Here is a 21601-nt window from a genome sequence, read left to right as displayed (position 1 = left end):
GTTGAAGAGGGTCATAATGTGTAATAGGCAGACATCTATCCAGACCATCACACAGAAATTCCAAACTGCATCAGGATCCACTGCAAGTACTATTACAGCTAGGCAGGTGGTGAGAAAACTTGGATTTCGCAGTCAAGCACCTGTTCATATGCCACACATCATGCCAGTAAATACCAAATGACACCTCGCTTGGTGTGAGGAGTGTAAACACTGGATGACTGAACAGTGGAAAAACATTGTGTGGAGTGACAAATCACGGCACACAATGTGGCCATCCGATAGCAGGGTGTGGGTATGGCAAATGCCCAGTGAATGTCATCTGCCAGTGTATGTGGTGCCAACAGTAAAATTCGGAGGCAGTGGTGTTATGTTGTGGTTGTGCTTTTCATGGGGGGGTGGCGGGGGGGGGGGGGGGGGGGGGAAGAGGGCTTGTACTCCTTGTTGTTTTGCGTGGCACTATCACAGCACAGGCCTACATTGATGTTTTAAGCACCTTCTTGCTTCCCACTATTGAAGAGCAATTCGGGGATGGCGACTGCATCTTTCAACACGTTCGAGCACCTGTTCATAATGCACGGCCTGTGGCGGAGTGGTTACACAACAATAACATCCCTGTAATGGACTGTCCAGCACATAATCCTGACCTGAATCCTATAGAACACCTTTTGGATGTTTTGGAATGCCAACTTTATGCCAGACCTCACCAAATGACATCAATACCTCTCCACAGTGCAGCTCTCCATGAAGAATGGGCTGTCATTCCCCAAGAAACCTTCCAGCACCTGATTGAACATATGCCTGCGAGAGTGCAAATTGTCATCAAGGCTAAGGGTGGGACAACACCATATTGAATTCCAACATTACTGATGGAGGGCACCACGAACTTGTAAGTCAGTTTCAGCCAGGTGTCCGGATACTTTTGTTTCAGCCAGGTGTCTGGATACTTTTGATCACATAGTGTTCCTCTATCTTTCACTTACATTCTCTCATTATCACTACCAAATTCATGAACAACATTCCAAAAACAAATTTACTTGCATCAGTATTATGCGGATAGTATATTGGGACACAGTCGACCACGACCATAAACAAATGAGTTAGACTGCCTCTCTCTCGCACGGCTGCCAGCCTACATCTGCATTCTGTGCTTCCACAAAAGCAGAACTGACATACTAATGGTCATAGGGATCGCTGATTCCTTGTGTTGTGGTGAGAGTTGCATTTGAATCCCTTCATACACCATAAAACAAGCAATTCACAAGACAAACTAAACTGGAATACACAAAGAATTTGGCGATGGCTACAGTGCAACTGTTTGCTGCAGTTGGCAGAGGTAGTTTAGGCTTTACCTCTACCAGTATCTTGCGCAACCACAGTTCATAAAACTGCCACGATATAGTGTCTGCATAATAGCCGAGAATAATATTTTATTTTTCACATACCTCAGATGGTGATGAACACTTCACATTAATTGTCATTTCCAAAGGAGCTACTTTAAATGGCATGTTTCTATATGGTGTGCCATCATTTGTTGAAGTATTTGTTGAACAATGACCCTGCTGAGTTGTTATTCCTGGCAGGTGGATAGTAAGAGGAAATGAATTATTGTGGAGCTTCTCAACCCAGTTGTCTTCAAAAGCATCTCTGCCTTTTGCTAAATTTTTATTGAATTCTGCTTCCAGCAGAGAATCCCAGTTAATTTCAGAATCTGTTTCTTTCTTGGTCCCTGAAAATGGAGACAGAATAAAACTAACTGAATCTCTAATTGTCTTAACATTGATTTTTTTTCAAAGCAGAAGAGTGTATTTTACAGAAAATAACCAGTCATTTGGGTGCTATCACTTGAGAAGAGAGCTGTCTTACCTAACAAGTATGCAAAGACATATAATTAAGTAATTATACAAATTCTCAAAGTTTCAGTATCCCGGACAACAGAACATACTATGTATGACTGTACATACAAGTTAAATTTACTTTGAGTCATTATACCAGAAAATTAAATATAAACAATTTTAGGCATCATTAAAGCTTTAACAACATCAAAGATCATATACTGCTGGTATGTTTTGTAGCTTTCACTGAGTAGTAGTCTGATTTTATGCATGTGAAACAAAACAGAATGTAAATGCACAATGTTGATAACTTATTGTCAACAGAAGTATCTTCATGTGAATTCTACCACATAAAGAATAAATACATTAAAGCTCGAATAAAAACACCACCAAGAACCAGACACAAGGGAGCACTTCCTGGACTGGAAAAGCTGAATCATATCCTTCACCAGGGATTGATTACCTATCATCATGTCCGGAAATGAGAACATCCTACCCAAGATCCCTTTCACCACTCCTAAAGTGGTATTCCTTCACACACACACACCCTACACAAGGTCACAGGGATTACATCCCGGTGGAAGATGCAGGTGCAAGATATGTCCAATCCACCCACCCAGCACTTCCTACTCTGTTCCTGGCACAGGCTTATCCTATCCCATCAGAGGCAGGGCCACCTGTGCCCTGCCAGCAACCATGTCATGTACCAACTCTGCTGCAATCACTGTACAACTTTTTATGCTGGTGTGACAACCCACTAGCTGTCCGCCAGAATGAATGGCTGCTGCCAAACTGTGGCCAGGAACAAAGTCGACCACTCAGTTGTACAACATGCAGCTGAGCACAACATGCTTGATTTCAATGGCTGCTTCACAGTCTGGACCACCTGGAGGCTTCATTCCACCACCAGCTTTTTTGAACTATGCAGATGGCAACACATCCTCTGTCTTGCCACTCCTTCACAAACCACATTACCTTCCATGTGCGCTGCACCCTACCAGCTATAGTACCCATGCACCTGTCACCTCTCTCTCTGGATTCCTAGCTAGCAAACCTGATACCTCACTCCAAGCCAATAGCAACCCACCCCAATCCCTCTTCCTGCCTCTTCCATCTCTATTAAGCGGACACTAGTCCACCTGCCAAAATGCAATCCTGGCATTGTGCATCCAGCTGGCAATATGTAAGAACACAGGAGTGTGTGTGTGTGTGTGTGTGTGTGTGTGCTTTTGTTTATTTATATATACACCCATGCATGCACGCGCATGGCGCTGCCCCCCCCCCCTGCCCAACACACACACACACACACACACACACACACACACCTCTCTCTCTCTCTCTCTCTCTCTCTCTCTCTCTCTCTCTCTCTCTAGCTCAACAAAGAATTTCTTCTGAAAGCTAGCTAGTTTTTTTCTGTGTGTGTGAATGTAATGACTTCAGTGGTAGGTCTCCTTTAGCCCTAATTATTTACATTCTACCAGAACTTTCCCACATATTTAAGAACTTATGCTCTTACATGAATTCTTTAAACAGATCAAAATAACATGCAGAACCGTTCAGTGGTCATACTGGCACAAAAAAGAAAGATGACACAAGGAAGGACAAAATAATGAATTTTATCTTCCATAATTGTTTCACTGTGGACAAATTGTAATATGGTTCCACACTCCTATCATCATTTGAATGCTAGAATGACAAATATTGAAGAAAGTATTCAGGATACGGAAAATAAATGGGACATGATGAGCTATCTGTGTTACGTGAAAGAACAGAGATCTTATAAAACTCAACTAGCTCCGTTCATCATTCATTAGATCCAGAGTGCCGTAGGTATCCATAATGATGCTGTTTCCCTGGCCTTCAGAAAGGCAGTTCATACAGTTCTGCACTGTCATCTAGTGAACAAAATACGAGTTTACCAAGTACTGGATGAGATTTTGATTTGATTCAAGGCTTCCTTGTAGATGGAATTCAATATGTTGCTCTTAATGGGACAAAATCGACACATGTAAAGGTAATTTCAGGACTATGCCAAAGAAGTGTGATAAGACCATTACTATTTATAATACACAGGGTGAAGAAACATTGCTGCACTTGGTGGTTGGCATGTGATTCCTCATCCCAGTTCATGACAACAGTGTAGCTAGAAAAACCTAGCCCTGCCAACAGGTTTAACAGAAATGTGATTTTAAAAAATGAGGCTCTGGCAACGCCGTAACTGCATGCAATGTGGCCAAGAACAGGTAGCATGGATTCTGTGCTGTGCTGGAGTTGTTTCATTAGCTCAGTGAGATGAGGCAATTCTGTGGGGAATTATATTACAAAGTTGCTGAGGTTCGAGTCGCGTTCATGCCAAAACTTTTTCTTTCCCTTTTTCCTTTCTTTCCAGTGGCACACATTAAAAGAGAAAAGCTGTGCATCACAGAAGAGAGGTTCACTATTGAAATTGTGAGATATTATGTTCCAGGAAGATATATTACTTCCTCCCATATACTGCTCACAGAATGACCACAATGAAAAATCAGAGAACTTGGAGCTAGTACAGAGGCTTACTGACAAACACTCTTCCCACTCACCATCTGTGAATGGAACAGGGAATGGGGAGGGGGGGGGGGGAGAAGTTAGTGGTACCAGAAGCAACTCTCTGTCGTATATTGTAAGGTGATTTTCAGCGTACAGGTGTAGAAGTATCTTAGTTAATACCAGAGAGCTTTCTCTTGTTGCATAAATTAACTACTTAGGTTGGCCTCACATATTTGCCTTTTGAAGTTGTGTGCATTTGTTAAATACCTATTTTCATAGCTACAACCACCCAGAGGTGTCTTGACTAAGATTTTACTGAAGATAAAAGTAACCAAATCAATATTGTTATTCATGAGTAAATAATCTTTACGTCTTAAGCCGCAAGTATGCTTTTACGTATCAAGTGAGTGTTTGGTGAGCACATAAATCACTGTCGACATCTACGCCATTCTGCACTCATAAGATCTGTTTTACACTCTAAAAGGCGGAAAATATTATAGTGATGTTGATCACACACTACTTGCAAACTCCACTACATCACAGATAAAAGTTCTAGTTTTAGGTACATCATTTCACTTGCACAAATGCCAACAGTCACCTTTCGGTACTTCAAGTGCCCCTGCCATCCTCCAAAGCTACCTTCAACAGCTGCCTCAGAAAATCCCAGGATGCTGCAACTGATTGGACAAAATTATTATTTCGCAATAGAATAGAAGGCTCAAAACAGAGACTTTGAGTGTCCTTGCAGCATAGGATTGAGAACTGTTGGGATGCCCTAAATGGGTCAAATGAGGACTACGGATGCTGCTACCCAGGTATGTGGCTCTGTGTGTGTGTGGTGTGTGTGTGTGGGGGGGGGGGGGGGGGGGGTTCAGATTATGCAAGTCACCATCCAACGCATATGAGACACCAACGTATCAGTGTAAAATCCAAAGAAATGACCGTTACATCTACATACACACTTTGCAATCCACTACATGGAGCATGGCAGAGGGTACCACATACGATATTTCCTTTCCTGTTCAACTCACAAATATAGCGAGGGAAAAATGACGGTCTATATGCCTCTGAATGAGTTATAATTTCTCTCATCTTATCTTCACGTTCCTTATGCAAAATGTATGTTGGTGGCAGTATAATCAATCTTCAGTCAGCCTCAAATGCCGGTTCTCAAAATTTCCGCAATAGCACATCATGAAAAGTGTTGTCTTTCCACAATAGATTCCCAACTGAGTTCAAAGAAGCATCACCATAATACTTAAGTGCTGATCGAATGTACCAGTAACAAACGTAGCAGCACACCACTGAATTGCCTTCGATGTCTTCTCTTCATCCAACTTGGTAGGGACCCCAAACACTTAAGCAGTACACAAGAATGGGTCACACTAGTGTTCAATACATCTCCTTTATACATACACTACTGGCCATTAAAATTGCTACACCATGAAGATGACGTGCTACAGACGTGAAATTTAACCGACAGTAAGAAGATGCTGTGATATGAAAATGATTAGCTTTTCAGAGCATTCACACAAGGTTGACACTGGCGGCGACACCCACAACGTGCTGACATGAGGAGAGTTTCCAACCGATTTCTCATACACAAACAGCAGTTGACTGGCATTGCCTGGTGAAACGTTGTTGTGATGCCTCATGTAAGGGGGAGAAATGCCTACCATCACGTTTCCGACTTTGATAAAGGTCAGATTGTAGCCTATCGCGATTGCGGTTTATCGCATCGCGACATTGCTGCTCGCGTTGGTCGAGATCCAATGACTGTTAGCAGTATATGGAATCAGTGGGTTCAGGAGGGTAATACGGAATACCGTGCCGGGTCCCAATGGCCTCGTATCACTAGCAGTCGAGATGACAGGCTTCTTATCCGCATAGCTGTAACAGACCGTGCAGCCATGTCTCAATCCCTGAGTCAACAGATGGGGACATTTGCAAGACAACAACCATCTGCAGAAACAGTTCGACAACGTTTGCAGCAGCATGGACTATCAGCTCGGAGACCAAGGCTGCGGTTACCCTTGACACTGCATCACAGACAGGAGCGCCTGCGATGGTGTACTCAACGACGAAAATGGGTGCACGAATGGCAAAACGTCATTTTTTTTTATGAATCCAGGTTCTGTTTACACCATCATGATGGTCTCACCCGCATTTGGCGACATCGTGGTGAACGCAGATTGGAAGTGTGTATTCATCATCGCATACTGGTGTTTCACCCGGCGTGATGGTATGGGGTGCCATTGGTTACATGTCTCGGTCACCTCTTGTTCACACTGATGGCACTTTGAACAGTGGATGTTACATTTCAGATGTGTTACGACCCGTGGCTCTACCCTTCATTCGATCCCTGCGAAACCCTACATTTCAGCACGCTAATGCACGTTGAGGGTATTAGATTAGGAAATGAGACACTTAAAGTAGTAAAGGAGTTTTGCTATTTGGGAAGCAAAATAACTGATGATGGTCAAAGTAGAGAGGATATAAAATGTAGACTGGCAATGGCAAGGAAAGCGTTTCTGAAGAAGAGAAATTTGTTAACATCGAGTATAGATTTAAGTGTCAGGAAGTCATTTCTGAAAGTATTTGTATGGAGTGTAGCCATGTATGGAAGAGAAACATGGACGATAAATAGTTTGGACAAGAAGAGAATAGAAGCTTTCGAAATGTGGTGCTACAGAAGAATGCTGAAGATTAGATGGGTAGATCGCATAACTAATGAGGAGGTACTGAATAGGATTGGGGAGAAGAGGAGTTTGTGGCACAACTTGACCAGAAGAAGGGATCGTTTGGTAGGACATGTTCTGAGGCATCAAAGGATCACCAATTTCGTATTGGAGGGCAGTGTGGAGGGTAAAAATCGTAGGGGGAGACCAAGAGATGAATACACTGAGCAGATTCAGAAGGATGTAGGTTGCAGTAGGTACTGGGAGATGAAGAAGCTTGCACAGGATAGAGTAGCATGGAGAGCTGCATCAAACCAGTCTCAGGACTGAAGACCACAACAACAAAACACAATGCATGACCACATGTTGCAGGTTCTGTACGGGCCTTCCTGGATACAGAAAATGTTTGACTGCTGCCCTGGCCAGCACATTCTCCAGATCTCTCACCAATTGAAAACGTCTGGTCAATGGTGGATGAGCAACTGGCTCATCACAATATGCCAGTCACTACTCTTGATGAACTGTGGTATCGTGTTGAAGCTGCATGGGCAGCTGTACCTGTACACGCCATCCAAGCTCTGTTTGACTCACTGCCCAGACGTATCGAGGCCGTTATTATGGCCAGAGGTGGTTGTTCTGGGTACTGATTTCTCAGGATCTATGTACCTAGATTGCGTGAAAATGTAATCACATGTCAGTTCTAGTATAATATATTTGTCCAATAAATACCCATTTATCATCTGCATTTCTTCTTGGTGTAGCAATTTTAACGGCCAGTAGTGTATAAGAGCCACAGTTTCCCAAAATTCTCCCAACAAAATGAAGTGGAGCACTCGCTTTCCCTACTGCCAACCTGACAAAGTCATCCCATTGCGTATCACCATGCAACATTACGCCTCGTTATTTAATTGATATGATTGTGTCAATCAGTACATTACTAATGCTGCATTCAAACATTACAGGATTTTTTTCCTACTCATCTAAATTAATTTCTGTTTTTCTACATTTAGAGTGAGCTGCCATTCACCACACCAACTAGAAATTCTGTCTAAGTAATCTTGTATCCTCCTACAGTCACTCAATGACACACCAGTGTCATCAACAAACAACCATAAATTGCTGTTCACCATGTCCGTCAGATCATTTATCTGTATTGAGAATAAGAGCGGTCTCATCAAACTTCCATGGGGTGCTCAAGACAATACTGTTGCATGTGATGAACCCTCCCCATTGAGGACAATGTATTGGGTTCTACAACTCAAAAAGACTTTGAGCCACTCACATATCTGGAAACATATACCATATGCTTGTAATTTTGTTAACAGTCTGCAGCGAGGCACAAAGTCAAATAGTTTCTGGAAGTCTAGGAATATCGAAATTGCCTGCTGCCCTGCATACATGGTATGTATGATATCATGTGAGAAAAGGGCAAACTGACTTTTGCATGAGCGATACTTTCTGAACCCATGTTGATATGTGCACAAAAGCCCTTCCATCTCATGGAAATTTAATGTATTCAAAATAAGAATGTGTTCAAGAATTCCGTAGCAAACCAATGTTAAGGATATTGGTCTGTAATTTTGCAGGTATGTTTTTTTTTACCCTTCTTATACACAGGAGTTTGCCTGTGCACTTTTCCAGTCACTTGGGACTTTGCGCTGGGCAAGAGATTTGTGATAAATGCAAGCTAAGTAAGGGGCCACAGCCGTAGAGTATTCTCTGTAAAACCAAATTAGGATCCCATCTGGAGCTGGGGACTCGCTTTCAACTTTTTCAGTTGCTTCTCTATGCCAGAAGTGCCTATTACTATGTCCTCCATATGGGAGTCTGTGTGACAGTCAAATAATGGTATGCTTGTATCAGCCTCCTGCGTGAATGATTTCTTAAATGTGAAATTTAAAACTTCAACTTTCCTTTTACTGTCTTTCATTGCCACAGCAGAATGATCAATGAATGGATAGAACCCTTTGACTTGCTTAGTGATTTTATGTATGACCAGCATTTTCTTGGGTTCCCAGCAAGATCTTTCACTAAAGAATGATGATGGAAATTGTTGTATGCTTTGTGGATTGATCTTTTTAGGGATGCACAGATTTCTACTAACTTTTGTCTCTCAACATTTCTGTGTTCTTTCTTAATCCAAGAGCACAGCAGTCTCTGTTTCCTCAGCATTTTCCAAATTTGATCATTAAATCATGGAGGGTATTTCCATCCCTAATCCACTTGTGTCTCCAAAACATGATTTATAATTAGTTTAAATTTTGGCCATAGTTCCTTTATATCCATCATACTGGAACTGAATGATGTCCATTCATTGTCTTAGTGGGATGCTAACAACTGCTTATCTACTTTTTCTAGTGTAAATACTCTTCCAGCCATCAACACAATGATGACATTATGATCACTAGACCCTGTTTCTATACTGACACTGCCAATAATTTCAGGTCTGTTTATAGTTACAAGGTCTAAAATATTTCCATTGTGTGTGGGTTGTCTAACTGGTTGTTCACGGTAGTTTTCAGAAAATGTGTTCAAAAGGACTTCACAACACTGTCTGCTTGTACCAGCTGCAGTGAATCCATATATGTCCCACTCTGTATTTACCGGTAGTTGATTAGAGTTGTTGTCAACTAATACCAATTGTTCTGGCTATTTCTGTGCTACGGGGTGCAGACTTTCCTTGAATAATTCTACAATTGTTATGGCAGAATTAGGTGGCCAGTTAACACATCTGATAATTGATTTGAGTTCACCATGGCCTGCTACTCATGTCCCGATAACTTCACACTCAGACTTAATTTTGACCTCAATAGACATAATATTTTCACTGACAGCAATGAACACTCCCTCTTCAATGGCAATTAATCTGTATTTTCAATATAATTCCACACCTTGCTAAATATTTTGGACTTTCTACTTTGGTTTCAGCCAGCCCTTGGTTCTGTGAATAATTTTAAATTTTAGTGCAAACAACTTTCCTGGAGGGCAGTAAGAACAGAAAATTTGCTTCGTATACTTTGCCAATTTATTGTTAAAATTTTGAAAGTCAAAGTGTGTCTACTTTGTACACAATCTGATTTTGCTCTCTGCTTATCAACTGGCACACATTCAACGGAGGACCTCAAACTACTGCTTAGCCTAAAAAACCACCATGTGTACTTCACAAATACTCTGCTACCTGAGTAGCTACTTCCTATGTGTGGTGCATTCCTGGCCTATCAAGAGGAGTAATACAACTCTCCACTCCACAGCATATGTCCAGAAATCTGCAGCCATGATCATCACCGAATCAACAAAGCTTCTGGCTGAGACTGTTCACTTGGCTCCAAACCAAAGGAAGTCGATCAACTCTGTGTACAATGCTGCACAATGCGAGCTCTGCTTGCTAGCAGTGAGTGAGGCCAGCAGTCTTCACCACTTCCACCAGCTGCCCATATGAACACAGTATGGCCTCAGAACCTAAGGGACAGGTGTCACTGGTGCCAATATGAGCAACAACTTTCAGACTGCTGCATCCTTTACCTTCAATAGCCAAAAGCAGGGCTCCTCCACATCTCAGATGAGGCCTCCCCAGCAAACACACTGAGGGCACAATGGCATTCTTTCCAGTCCTGGACACTATCTAGGGATTCTCCATAATGCACCTAACATTGGAGCTTTTGATAACCAGTACAGCCCTCTGTCTGTGTGCCTGCTCAGACCTCAATGAAGGAGTGACCACATGTCCAGTCACAGAGTGGATGTACGAGGCCAGACAGCCAGCCTCCACATTCATGCTCTGCTTCAAGCGATGTGACCGTGTAACAACCCACCACTCACCCTGCAGTGAACGCAGACCCCAAAATGAGCCCCAACAGCAAAGCCTGTGGGCAAAACAAGAGACACCTGAGGTGTCCATGCATCATGCCACTTTCTCTGCTGCCACCATATCCTGAGGTAGCAGCCTGCAGGTGGCTGACAGTGGCGATAATAGCCCTCAGCTGCTTGCGGACTGTGGCCAACTCCTCTTGTGCACACACACCATATCCATCCTACTAACTTAGGAACTTACAGGTGACAGAATTAAAATCCTAGAGATAAACTATTGAAGCATTCACAATGAAGTGTCAGAGTTTGAAGTGCTTGTGAAAGCAATGGAGTTTTCAAAATACTAAATACAGAAAGCTGGTTAAAACCCAAGATTGGTAGCAGTGAGATGTTTAGAAAAAATAAAGTGTATATCAAAAGGATAGACTAATGGTAAATAGCTGTGGTATATTTGTCCCATTAGACAAGAAACTATAATAAACCAAGATCAAAATTGAAACTGCATGTGAGTCTGTTTGGGCAAAAGTCAGTTTCAAGGATGGACATCAAGTTAAAACAAAAAAATGCCTAAGATATAATTTCATTTAAAATTACAATTACTCTCTGCCATTTTCACTCACATTCATCTACAATCATACCCAAACATGGTGTGCACAATGAAACTGATAATGATTATGAGGCAGTTGCAGCAGCAGTGATTATCAAAGTAGAAAGGGCAACTAAAACAAGTAGAAAAAATTATATAATCAACAAACTAGATAAAGAGGTAGTGTCATGCAAAATGTAGTGTCCTATGACTACAGTATCAATGGGTAACAACTGGAGCTGGTTAACTCATACAAAGACCTGGGTGTAACACTTTGCAGGAATATGAAATGGAATTACCACAAAGGCTCAGTCATAGGTAGAACAGGTGGCAGACTTCAGTTTATTGGTAGAATACTAGGGAAATTAAATATGCTCATACATGAGTTTGCTTGCAAAATACTTATGTGACCCATCCTAGAATACATCTCCACAGTGTAGGGCCCGTATCAAATAACACTAACAGGTGATATTGAGTATATAAAAATAAGAGTAGCAGGCATAGTCACACATTTGTTTGGGACATGGGACAGCATCATGGATATGCTGAAAAAACTGAACTAAAGGATGCTTGAATAATGACATAAACTATCCTGGGACGGCCTACTTACAAAGTTTCTACAACCAACTTTAAGTGAGGAATCCAGGAATATACTAAAACTACCTCTGTATCACTCCCATGAGAATTGCAAAAACAAGACTACACTGTTACAGCATACACAGAGGTATTGAAGCAAACATTCCTCCAACATTCCATATGTGAATGGAACAGGAAGAAGCCATAATAACTGATAATGTGGGAAGTACCCTCCACCATGCACATCACAATGATTAGCAGAATGTGGTTGTGGATGTAGATATAAAGAGTGAAACTGGGTCTGACAGCATCACTTTCTGCCAAGACAGCAGACATAGCACTTCCACTGTCCTGATTCATAAACCTCAGCTGTTAGAAGACTGCTCATCGGTCCCCCTTGTGGGCCTGTGGATGTGAACAGATACTGTCATTTGCAACTAAAGATGGTCAAACAACAGATTACCTCAAACATTACTGAATGGAACACTGTAAAGTCCAAATGAGTGACTACATGTGTTGAGCACCCATTAACTGCAACATACAAGTGACTAAATGTGGTTCGAGATCAAATTAAGTTGCTCCATTAGTTTAGTTCTGTTCCTTCAGATTCACATTTATAACGCTTCGGCCCACTTTAGCCTACTGCTCTAAGATTCTTATAATCACTGACAAGCAGCAAGCCTTTGGGTCCTTTCATGATTTAGCATATCACTGTGCAGGAGCTGTGCTAGTCTGCTCCGGCTCTGTATTATTTCAAACACATTAAAGGAACGTCCCTGGTGGAATATACATAATTTAACAAGTTCCTCATTCAGGCCACAAAGAGCCAATGAATGTCTATTGACTGCCATGTCATCTCCTGCCTTGTGGCATCATGAAGATGTGGTATGGAGGGTGGTTATGTCAGCACAACGCTCTCCCGGCCGTTTTGCAGACTTTTGAGACCATGAAGTCACTACCATTCGGCCAAGCAGCTCCTCACTTGGCATCATGAAGCTGAACCAGTATTCCCACCAAGAAAAAATCATTGGCAGTAATGGTAATTGAACCCAGGTCCTCTGCCTGGCAGCCACCTACACTGACCACTCAGCTACTGTGGCAGACTGGATTATACATAATGGAAGGAGTAAAGATAAAACTCACCATGTATCTGTGGCATTGAGTCATTGATTGTCACATAAATAAGGCTGAGAACATTTCTGAGCTTTCAGATAGAACAGAATGCACATATAACCTGCATGGCTACATTGTCCCAGCCACCTACATTGTACTGACACACCAGCTCAAGCTAAATACTTTCGATTCTCATGAACTCCATGATATCTTGTATCCACTGCTCAGCACGGAAACGCCGATGGGTTGTCCCGTTTGCCTGTTGCTGAGGATAGAGCATTCGATTCCTCCGAACTTGCTTGCATGTTCATTGATTCGGAAACCGATGACGTGGTCGAATCATTTCAGATTGATTTTCGTCGTGTAGCTACAGCCACAGGTGCCGACCCTGTCCTTGCTACCGTTCTGCGTTTTGTTGCTACGCAATGGCCCTTGTCAATGTCACGGATCGGGGATCCGTTGGTTCGCTGATTTTTTGCTCACAAGGAGAGACTTTTTGTACGATGTGGTGTTTTGCTGTTGCGTTCTGATAATGATCAGTCCAGGGTCGTGGTCCCACGTTTGTTACAGTCCTCTGTCTTACAGCTTCTCCACCAAGGACATTGGGGTATAGTGAGAACAAAACAACTTGCTCGTCAGCACTGTACTTGGCTCGGAATCGATGCCGCGATTACGAATATGTGCTCTTCTTGCATGGTGTGTGCCGAACAACAATCAGCACCACCGTGAAAATTCTTTGCATGGCCACAAGCCACTTCCCCTTGGCAACGCTTACACATCGATTTTGCTGGTCCATTCTGGAACGCTCGATGGTTGGTTGTTGTAGATTCATTCAGTAATTTTCCTTTTGTTGTCCGGATGTCTTCCACGACGTCATCTGCCACCATCCAAGTGTTATCCGCTATCTTTTGCATTGAAGGTCTTCCACAGACTATTGTTTCCGACAATGGCCCACAATTCATGTCCGCAGAATTTCAGTCATTCTGCAAGGCCAATGGTATTCAACATCTGACGTCCATGCCGTTTTCACCACAGTCAAATGGTGCCGCTGAACGTTTGGTCAGGACTTTCAAGTCACAGATGTTGAAGTTGAAAGAGTCGCATTCTCGAGAGGACGCGTTATTGCTCTTTTTGTCCTCGTATCGCTCTCAGCCCCGAGAAGGTCGCTCGCCAGCTGAGTTGCTCCACGGTCGCCCTCACTGAACCTTGATGTCTTTGCTACAGCCGCTGCATCAGGTTCCTGTGCAGCGGCAGACACATGCTTTTGCTCCAGACGACGTTGTCTACTATCGTCACTATCAAGGTTCACGGCGTTGGCTCGAAGGGCGCATTCTTCGCTGCCTCAGCCTCGCTATGTATCTGGTTTTGGGGGCCTCTGGTGAGGTGCATCGGCATCTCAATCAGCTGCGCCTCTGTCATCGCACGGGATCTGCCGCTCCCCGTCTGCTTTCAGCGACGGAGCCGTCCGGTCAGCGCCCTGGGGACCCATCTACTGGCTCGCCACAGCCCCAGGTGTTACCGACGCTGCCTTCCATTTTGCCCAATGGCGACGCGCCGCCGCCACCGCCGCCTGTTCTCCCGGCGGCTACACCCGCAGTGGACGTGTCGCTGCAACGCCAGGCTCCTCCCTGGGTCACGCGCCACCAATCGCTTCCTGTGACCAGTTGTCCTCCGACATGGAACTCTTGCCTGCTCCGGACCATATGTCGTCTTCGCCGGTCAGGTGCCCCGGCCCGATGGAGGTCGACCCTTCGGCCCCTCCTGTCTCTCTACGGGCGCATACACCGCATGTTGGCATGCACCCTGGAGCAGGTTTTCAGCCGTTTCCTAGCTCCCCTCGGTCCGAATGGCAGGGTGCGGGTGGCACAGCCTCGCCTCTTGTTAGGCTCCCCACCTTGTCGCATACGTCAACATGGGGTCCTCCCCACGGCGGGCGGAAGCCTTATACCACAACCGTCCGCTGATTTGCGGGGGAGGAATGTGGTGTCACCGCCAGACACCACACTTGCTAGTTGGCAGCCTTTAAATCGGCCGCGGTCCGTAGTATACGTCGGACCCGCATGTCGCCACTATCAGTGATTGCAGACCGAGCGCCGCCACACGGCAGGTCTAGACACACTTCCTACCACTTGCCCCAGTTGTTCAACCGACTTTGCTAGTGATGGTTCACTGACGAAATATGCTCTCATTTGCCGAGATGATAGTTAGCATAGCCTTCAGCTACGTCATTTGCTATGACCTAGCAAGGCGCCATTACCAGTTACTATTTATACTGTAAAACATGTACCGTCAAGAGCGACGTTCACCATTTATGGATTAAAGTTAAGTATTCCACCAGCTACGTCAGTTTTTTCTAAGTCTCATTTCCTTGTCCTGTTCCAGACCTCACGCCAGCCTGCGTGAGCTAAAACATGTGCCTTTCGGCTTCCTCTAGTAGTACCGGGTTGGCTCTCTTGCCAACCCACAACACTCCACCCAACACAGCAACTCATCCCAGTTGAGCTGCAGAGCCTGCTGGCACAATGTAGTCAGCCAGGACAATGAAGCCATGCAGGTTGATGTGTATTATGTTTGACTGGAGAAGGATTCATCCAAAATCTCAGCAACATTCTTAGTCTCGTTTATATACCTACTGATGACTTAATGCATCTACTGTACAATGACGTGTTACCTTTAGTTCTGCCATTACTTATTTCAATTTTAGTATATGCACCACTGAAGCAAGCAATACACTAAATCAAATGTTACATTTTAGCACGTACAATGCATTTTAGTACATACAATGGTGCGGCGAGAGATAGGGGGAGGGGGATGGGGAGAGGGAGGGCGAGGTGGGGAGAGGGGAGGGGAGTGGTGGGGAGGGGAGGGGAGGGGAGGGGAGGGGAGGGGAGGGGAGGGAGGGGAAGAGGGAGAGCATTTTAAATGTATTTCAACTAACTCTAATACGCAAATGATGAGATTATTGAGAAAATTTTTCTTGCTAGTAGCTTAGTAGAGAAATAAACAACAAAATTTTTCTTTTGAACAATGGAATGTAACAATATTATGAAAAGGATAGTTGTTACTCACTATATAACAGAGATGCTGAATCACAGATAGGCACAACAAAAAGACTGTCACAAAATAAGCTTTCAGCCAACAAGGCCTTTGTCAGAAATAGATGACAGACAGACACACACACACACACTCACTCTCTCTCTCTCTCCCATACACATGACCACAGTCTCTGGCAGCTGTGACTTCTGCTGCCAGAGACTGTGGTCATGTGTGTACAGGTTGCATTCGTGTGAGTGCATGTGTCTGTCATCTATTTTGGACAAAGGCCTTGTTTCCAGAATGAGATTTTCACTCTGCAGCGGAGTGTGCGCTGATATGAAACTTCCTGGCAGATTAAAACTGTGTGCCCGACCGAGACTCGAACTCGGGACCTTTGCCTTTCACGGGCAAATGCTCTACCAACTGAGCTACCGAAGCACGACTCAGGCCCGGTACTCACAGCTTTACTTCTGCCAGTACCTCGTCTCCTACCTCTTTCAGGAGTGCTAGTTCTGCAAGGTTCGCAGGAGAGCTTCTGTAAAGTTTGGAAGGTAGGAGACGAGGTACTGGCAGAAGTAAAGCTGTGAGTACCGGGCCTGAGTCGTGCTTCGGTAGCTCAGTTGGTAGAGCATTTGCCCGCGAAAGGCAAAGGTCCCGAGTTCGAGTCTCGGTCGGGCACACAGTTTTAATCTGCCAGGAAGTTTCATATCAGCGCACACTCCGCTGCAGAGTGAAAATCTCATTCTGGAAACATCCCCCAGGCTGTGGCTAAGCCATGTCTCCGCAATATCCTTTCTTTCAGGAGTGCTAGTTCTGCAAGGTTCGCAGGAGAGCTTCTGTAAAGTTTGGAAGGTAGGAGACGAGGTACTGACAGAAGTAAAGCTGTGAGTACCGGGCCTGAGTCGTGCTTCGGTAGCTCAGTTGGTAGAGCATTTGCCCGCGAAAGGCAAAGGTCCCGATTTCGAGTCTCGGTCGGGCACACAGTTTTAATCTGCCAGGAAGTTTCATATCAGCGCACACTCCGCTGCAGAGTGAAAATCTCATTCTGGAAACATCCCCCAGGCTGTGGCTAAGCCATGTCTCCGCAATATCCTTTCTTTCAGGAGTGCTAGTTCTGCAAGGTTCGCAGGAGAGCTTCTGTAAAGTTTGGAAGGTAGGAGACGAGGTACTGGCAGAAGTAAAGCTGTGAGTACCGGGCCTGAGTCGTGCTTCGGTAGCTCAGTTGGTAGAGCATTTGCCCGCGAAAGGCAAAGGTCCCGAGTTCGAGTCTCGGTCGGGCACACAGTTTTAATCTGCCAGGAAGTTTCATATCAGCGCACACTCCGCTGCAGAGTGAAAATCTCATTCTGGAAACATCCCCCAGGCTGTGGCTAAGCCATGTCTCCACAATATCCTTTCTTTCAGGAGTGCTAGTTCTGCAAGGTTCGCAGGAGAGCTTCTGTAAAGTTTGGAAGGTAGGAGACGAGGTACTGGCAGAAGTAAAGCTGTGAGTACCGGGCCTGAGTCGTGCTTCGGTAGCTCAGTTGGTAGAGCATTTGCCCGCGAAAGGCAAAGGTCCCGAGTTCGAGTCTCAGTCGGGCACACAGTTTTAATCTGCCAGGAAGTTTCATATCAGCGCACACTCCGCTGCAGAGTGAAAATCTCATTCTGGAAACATCCCCCAGGCTGTGGCTAAGCCATGTCTCCGCAATATCCTTTCTTTCAGGAGTGCTAGTTCTGCAAGGTTCGCAGGAGAGCTTCTGTAAAGTTTGGAAGGTAGGAGACGAGGTACTGGCAGAAGTAAAGCTGTGAGTACCGGGCCTGAGTCGTGCTTCGGTAGCTCAGTTGGTAGAGCATTTGCCCGCGAAAGGCAAAGGTCCCGAGTTCGAGTCTCGGTCGGGCACACAGTTTTAATCTGCCAGGAAGTTTCATATCAGCGCACACTCCGCTGCAGAGTGAAAATCTCATTCTGGAAACATCCCCCAGGCTGTGGCTAAGCCATGTCTCCGCAATATCCTTTCTTTCAGGAGTGCTAGTTCTGCAAGGTTCGCAGGAGAGCTTCTGTAAAGTTTGGAAGGTAGGAGACGAGGTACTGGCAGAAGTAAAGCTGTGAGTACCGGGCCTGAGTCGTGCTTCGGTAGCTCAGTTGGTAGAGCATTTGCCCGCGAAAGGCAAAGGTCCCGAGTTCGAGTCTCGGTCGGGCACACAGTTTTAATCTGCCAGGAAGTTTCATATCAGCGCACACTCCGCTGCAGAGTCAAAATCTCATTCTGGAAACATCCCCCAGGCTGTGGCTAAGCCATGTCTCCGCAATATCCTTTCTTTCAGGAGTGCTAGTTCTGCAAGGTTCGCAGGAGAGCTTCTGTAAAGTTTGGAAGGTAGGAGACGAGGTACTGGCAGAAGTAAAGCTGTGAGTACCGGGCCTGAGTCGTGCTTCGGTAGCTCAGTTGGTAGAGCATTTGCCCGCGAAAGGCAAAGGTCCCGAGTTCGAGTCTCGGTCGGGCACACAGTTTTAATCTGCCAGGAAGTTTCATATCAGCGCACACTCCGCTGCAGAGTGAAAATCTCATTCTGGAAACATCCCCCAGGCTGTGGCTAAGCCATGTCTCCGCAATATCCTTTCTTTCAGGAGTGCTAGTTCTGCAAGGTTCGCAGGAGAGCTTCTGTAAAGTTTGGAAGGTAGGAGACGAGGTACTGGCAGAAGTAAAGCTGTGAGTACCGGGCCTGAGTCGTGCTTCGGTAGCTCAGTTGGTAGAGCATTTGCCCGCGAAAGGCAAAGGTCCCGAGTTCGAGTCTCGGTCGGGCACACAGTTTTAATCTGCCAGGAAGTTTCATATCAGCGCACACTCCGCTGCAGAGTGAAAATCTCATTCTGGAAACATCCCCCAGGCTGTGGCTAAGCCATGTCTCCGCAATATCCTTTCTTTCAAGAGTGATAGTTCTGCAAGGTTCGCAGGAGAGCTTCTGTAAAGTTTGGAAGGTAGGAGACGAGGTACTGGCAGAAGTAAAGCTGTGAGTACCGGGCCTGAGTCGTGCTTCGGTAGCTCAGTTGGTAGAGCATTTGCCCGCGAAAGGCTAAGGTCCCGAGTACGAGTCTCGGTCGGGCACACAGTTTTAATCTGCCAGGAAGTTTCAAAGGCCTTGTTGTTCAAAAGCTTATTTTATGACAATCTTTTTGTTGTGCCTACCCATAACTTAGTATCTCTGCTACATGGTGAGTAGCAACTAGCCTTTTCATAACATTTTTCTTTCAGTATTTTATGTGCATCATTTTACCAGATTAATGGTTAATACATTGTAAGGAAATGTTTGTCAGCACAACTACTAAGAATGAAACAATTTCAATAGCATAATAAAAAATAAAATACTAGACTTTCTTCAGGCACTCTCTAGGCATTCAGTGAATGATGATTCATGACAGTTCAGGACTTTAAGCTGTTTAGTGCCAGAATAGGAGTAAGCAAGCAATCACTGAAATTTTGAAATGAATTAATATAAAGCACAACTATGAAATAGAAACAGAATAAATTCTGCAGTACTTACCATTGTCCTTCTCATTTTTAATGGAAGTATTCTGCAAGTTTTTTTCTTTTTCCAACTGTCCCACTTTGAACACATGCAGATACTGTTTGGACATGCAAGCTACAATATCCTCACACATTTCAACTTTCATTGGTGTGAAACACATTTCCAAACTTACTGGAGATTCTTCAAAATCTATAAATTTCTGTCTTGATATATCATGTGCCCTCACTTTAAAATAATAAAGCACCAAAGTTCTGTCAAGGACTACAATCAAATTTCCAGTTACCTGAAATAGTGTCAATAATTTGTTTTCAGTTTGTGAATATATATTACAACAAGCCACACTAAAACACAAAATAATTTTCATAGTGTAACTTATTTGTTACTGTGCATATTAAATGAAAAGGTGAAGCAACTACTTTAAAATACAATGGCAGACTGATGTATAGAGCTGAAAAATGAAAGAACTAATGTAATTTATTTTATATTTTTCAATGTTGCTCTGCTGCTTATGACACAGATATTGACTTAAGAGAAGAATATTTGTCAACAGCTTTGAATAAGGGATAAAGCCATTCATCAAATCCACTGGAAAAATGTTTTAAAACACAACAGAAACTTATTTCCTTCAGATCCATATCTCTCACATTCAAATGAATATTTATTCAGTGAAACTATCATTTTTTACAAAATTTAAATGTATGTAACACAGTAACTGAATCATTGATTTGAACACCACAGTTGCTTATGAGGAATGATACTATAGTATAGGAAGTACCCTGTATTTGCCTTCCTCCAACCGATGATTCAACTGACTCAACTAGTTCTGGATGAAGCTTCACTTTTGCCTTAAATTAGAATCAGCTTTGTTGTGCAGATTAACTACACCAGGACCTGAAAGTCGTATTAAGTGGCAGAATGCAGTAATGAAATGTTACAGGCATGAGATACACAAGTGGAGAAACCATAAAAGTGAACTACATCTAAAACTCAGACAATATGGATGTACATGGCAGAGATGTCCATATCTTAACTGCAACAGTTTTTACAGAATACAGTGGAAACAAGTGAACCTGTGTGGACATTTGTGTAGTGCTACATTGTGAATGTATAGAAGGCAAATAATATCATACTGTGGCACAAATACATTAATTTCACTAACATTTATAAAACAACTCATGCTTTGTGTCACATGACAGTTTAATATAAAGGCAGACATGGCATTTATGATTCCAAGAAACTTGAAAGAGTTTACTAACTACTTTTTATGGCATTATACAAAATAAATGCAATGGCCTCCTACATGTTAACAGAGTTCAGAGTAATACATTCCAAATTCTATCTTCGGGTAGACAAAGCTGATGAGGATGTTGTCAGAAGTGACAGGGACACACAGATATTCAATGAATCTCATGGTGGAATACTGGCATTATGAAAATAATTGGTATGTCTGAAAACCTAAATAGAGAGACAGATGGAACAAAGAAGGAAGGAAGATTAGGCTTTAATATCTAACTGACAATGAGGTCAATCGAGACATGGCACAAGCTTGGATTGGGGAAGGAATTTGGCCATGTTATTTCAAAGAAATCATCCCAGTGTCCTCTTTAACTGATTTTGCAAAATTAGTAGCAAAGTAGTGTTGACAAAACAGTCTTCAAAATGTAAATAACATCTTTCTTAATTCTACAACACTCCTGATGGAGGCAGATTACAAGAGATGTGAGCTTCCTGTGTGAGACTATCAGTTAAACAAGATATTTTATGTTAGTTTGGTTTATAATCAGTCTCGTAAACTGACATACGGCTGGGAGAGCAGTATGCTGATCACACGCCCCTCCATATCCACATCCAGTGACGTCTGTGGGCTGAGGATGACACGGTGGCCAGTCAGTACCGTTGGGCCTTCATGCGCTGTTCCAGCAGAGTTTAGTTGAGTTTTTTGG

General features: G+C 43.8%; 1 protein-coding gene and 7 non-coding genes across 9 annotated transcripts in view; 6 read left to right on the top strand and 2 right to left on the bottom strand.

The window, feature by feature from the left end:
- The window catches only part of LOC126183675 (Hermansky-Pudlak syndrome 3 protein homolog), a 175769-nt gene that overhangs the window by 114928 nt on the left and 39240 nt on the right, over window positions 1-21601 (bottom strand). For both annotated transcript variants that reach the window (XM_049925839.1, XM_049925838.1), the window contains exons 4-5: window positions 19674-19941; window positions 1443-1726 (exon numbers count right to left, since the gene is read on the bottom strand). In XM_049925839.1, the coding sequence (XP_049781796.1) occupies window positions 1443-1726; window positions 19674-19941 (552 nt within the window). The remainder of the gene's footprint in view (window positions 1-1442; window positions 1727-19673; window positions 19942-21601) is intronic.
- Window positions 16516-16590, bottom strand: Trnas-uga (transfer RNA serine (anticodon UGA)). The gene has a single exon. It is a non-coding gene; the product is annotated as a tRNA-Ser (tRNA).
- Trnas-cga (transfer RNA serine (anticodon CGA)) lies at window positions 16756-16830 on the top strand. Its single transcript has one exon. It is a non-coding gene; the product is annotated as a tRNA-Ser (tRNA).
- Trnas-cga (transfer RNA serine (anticodon CGA)) lies at window positions 17358-17432 on the top strand. Its single transcript has one exon. It is a non-coding gene; the product is annotated as a tRNA-Ser (tRNA).
- On the top strand, window positions 17960-18034 carry Trnas-cga (transfer RNA serine (anticodon CGA)). Its single transcript has one exon. It is a non-coding gene; the product is annotated as a tRNA-Ser (tRNA).
- Trnas-cga (transfer RNA serine (anticodon CGA)) lies at window positions 18261-18335 on the top strand. The gene has a single exon. It is a non-coding gene; the product is annotated as a tRNA-Ser (tRNA).
- Trnas-cga (transfer RNA serine (anticodon CGA)) lies at window positions 18562-18636 on the top strand. Its single transcript has one exon. It is a non-coding gene; the product is annotated as a tRNA-Ser (tRNA).
- Window positions 18863-18937, top strand: Trnas-cga (transfer RNA serine (anticodon CGA)). The gene has a single exon. It is a non-coding gene; the product is annotated as a tRNA-Ser (tRNA).

Source organism: Schistocerca cancellata, chromosome 4 (genome assembly GCF_023864275.1).
Source record: "Schistocerca cancellata isolate TAMUIC-IGC-003103 chromosome 4, iqSchCanc2.1, whole genome shotgun sequence".
Taxonomy (NCBI): domain Eukaryota; kingdom Metazoa; phylum Arthropoda; class Insecta; order Orthoptera; family Acrididae; genus Schistocerca; species Schistocerca cancellata.
Note: the sequence above shows the minus strand (reverse complement) of the source record. Positions and strands in the feature narration are given on the sequence as shown.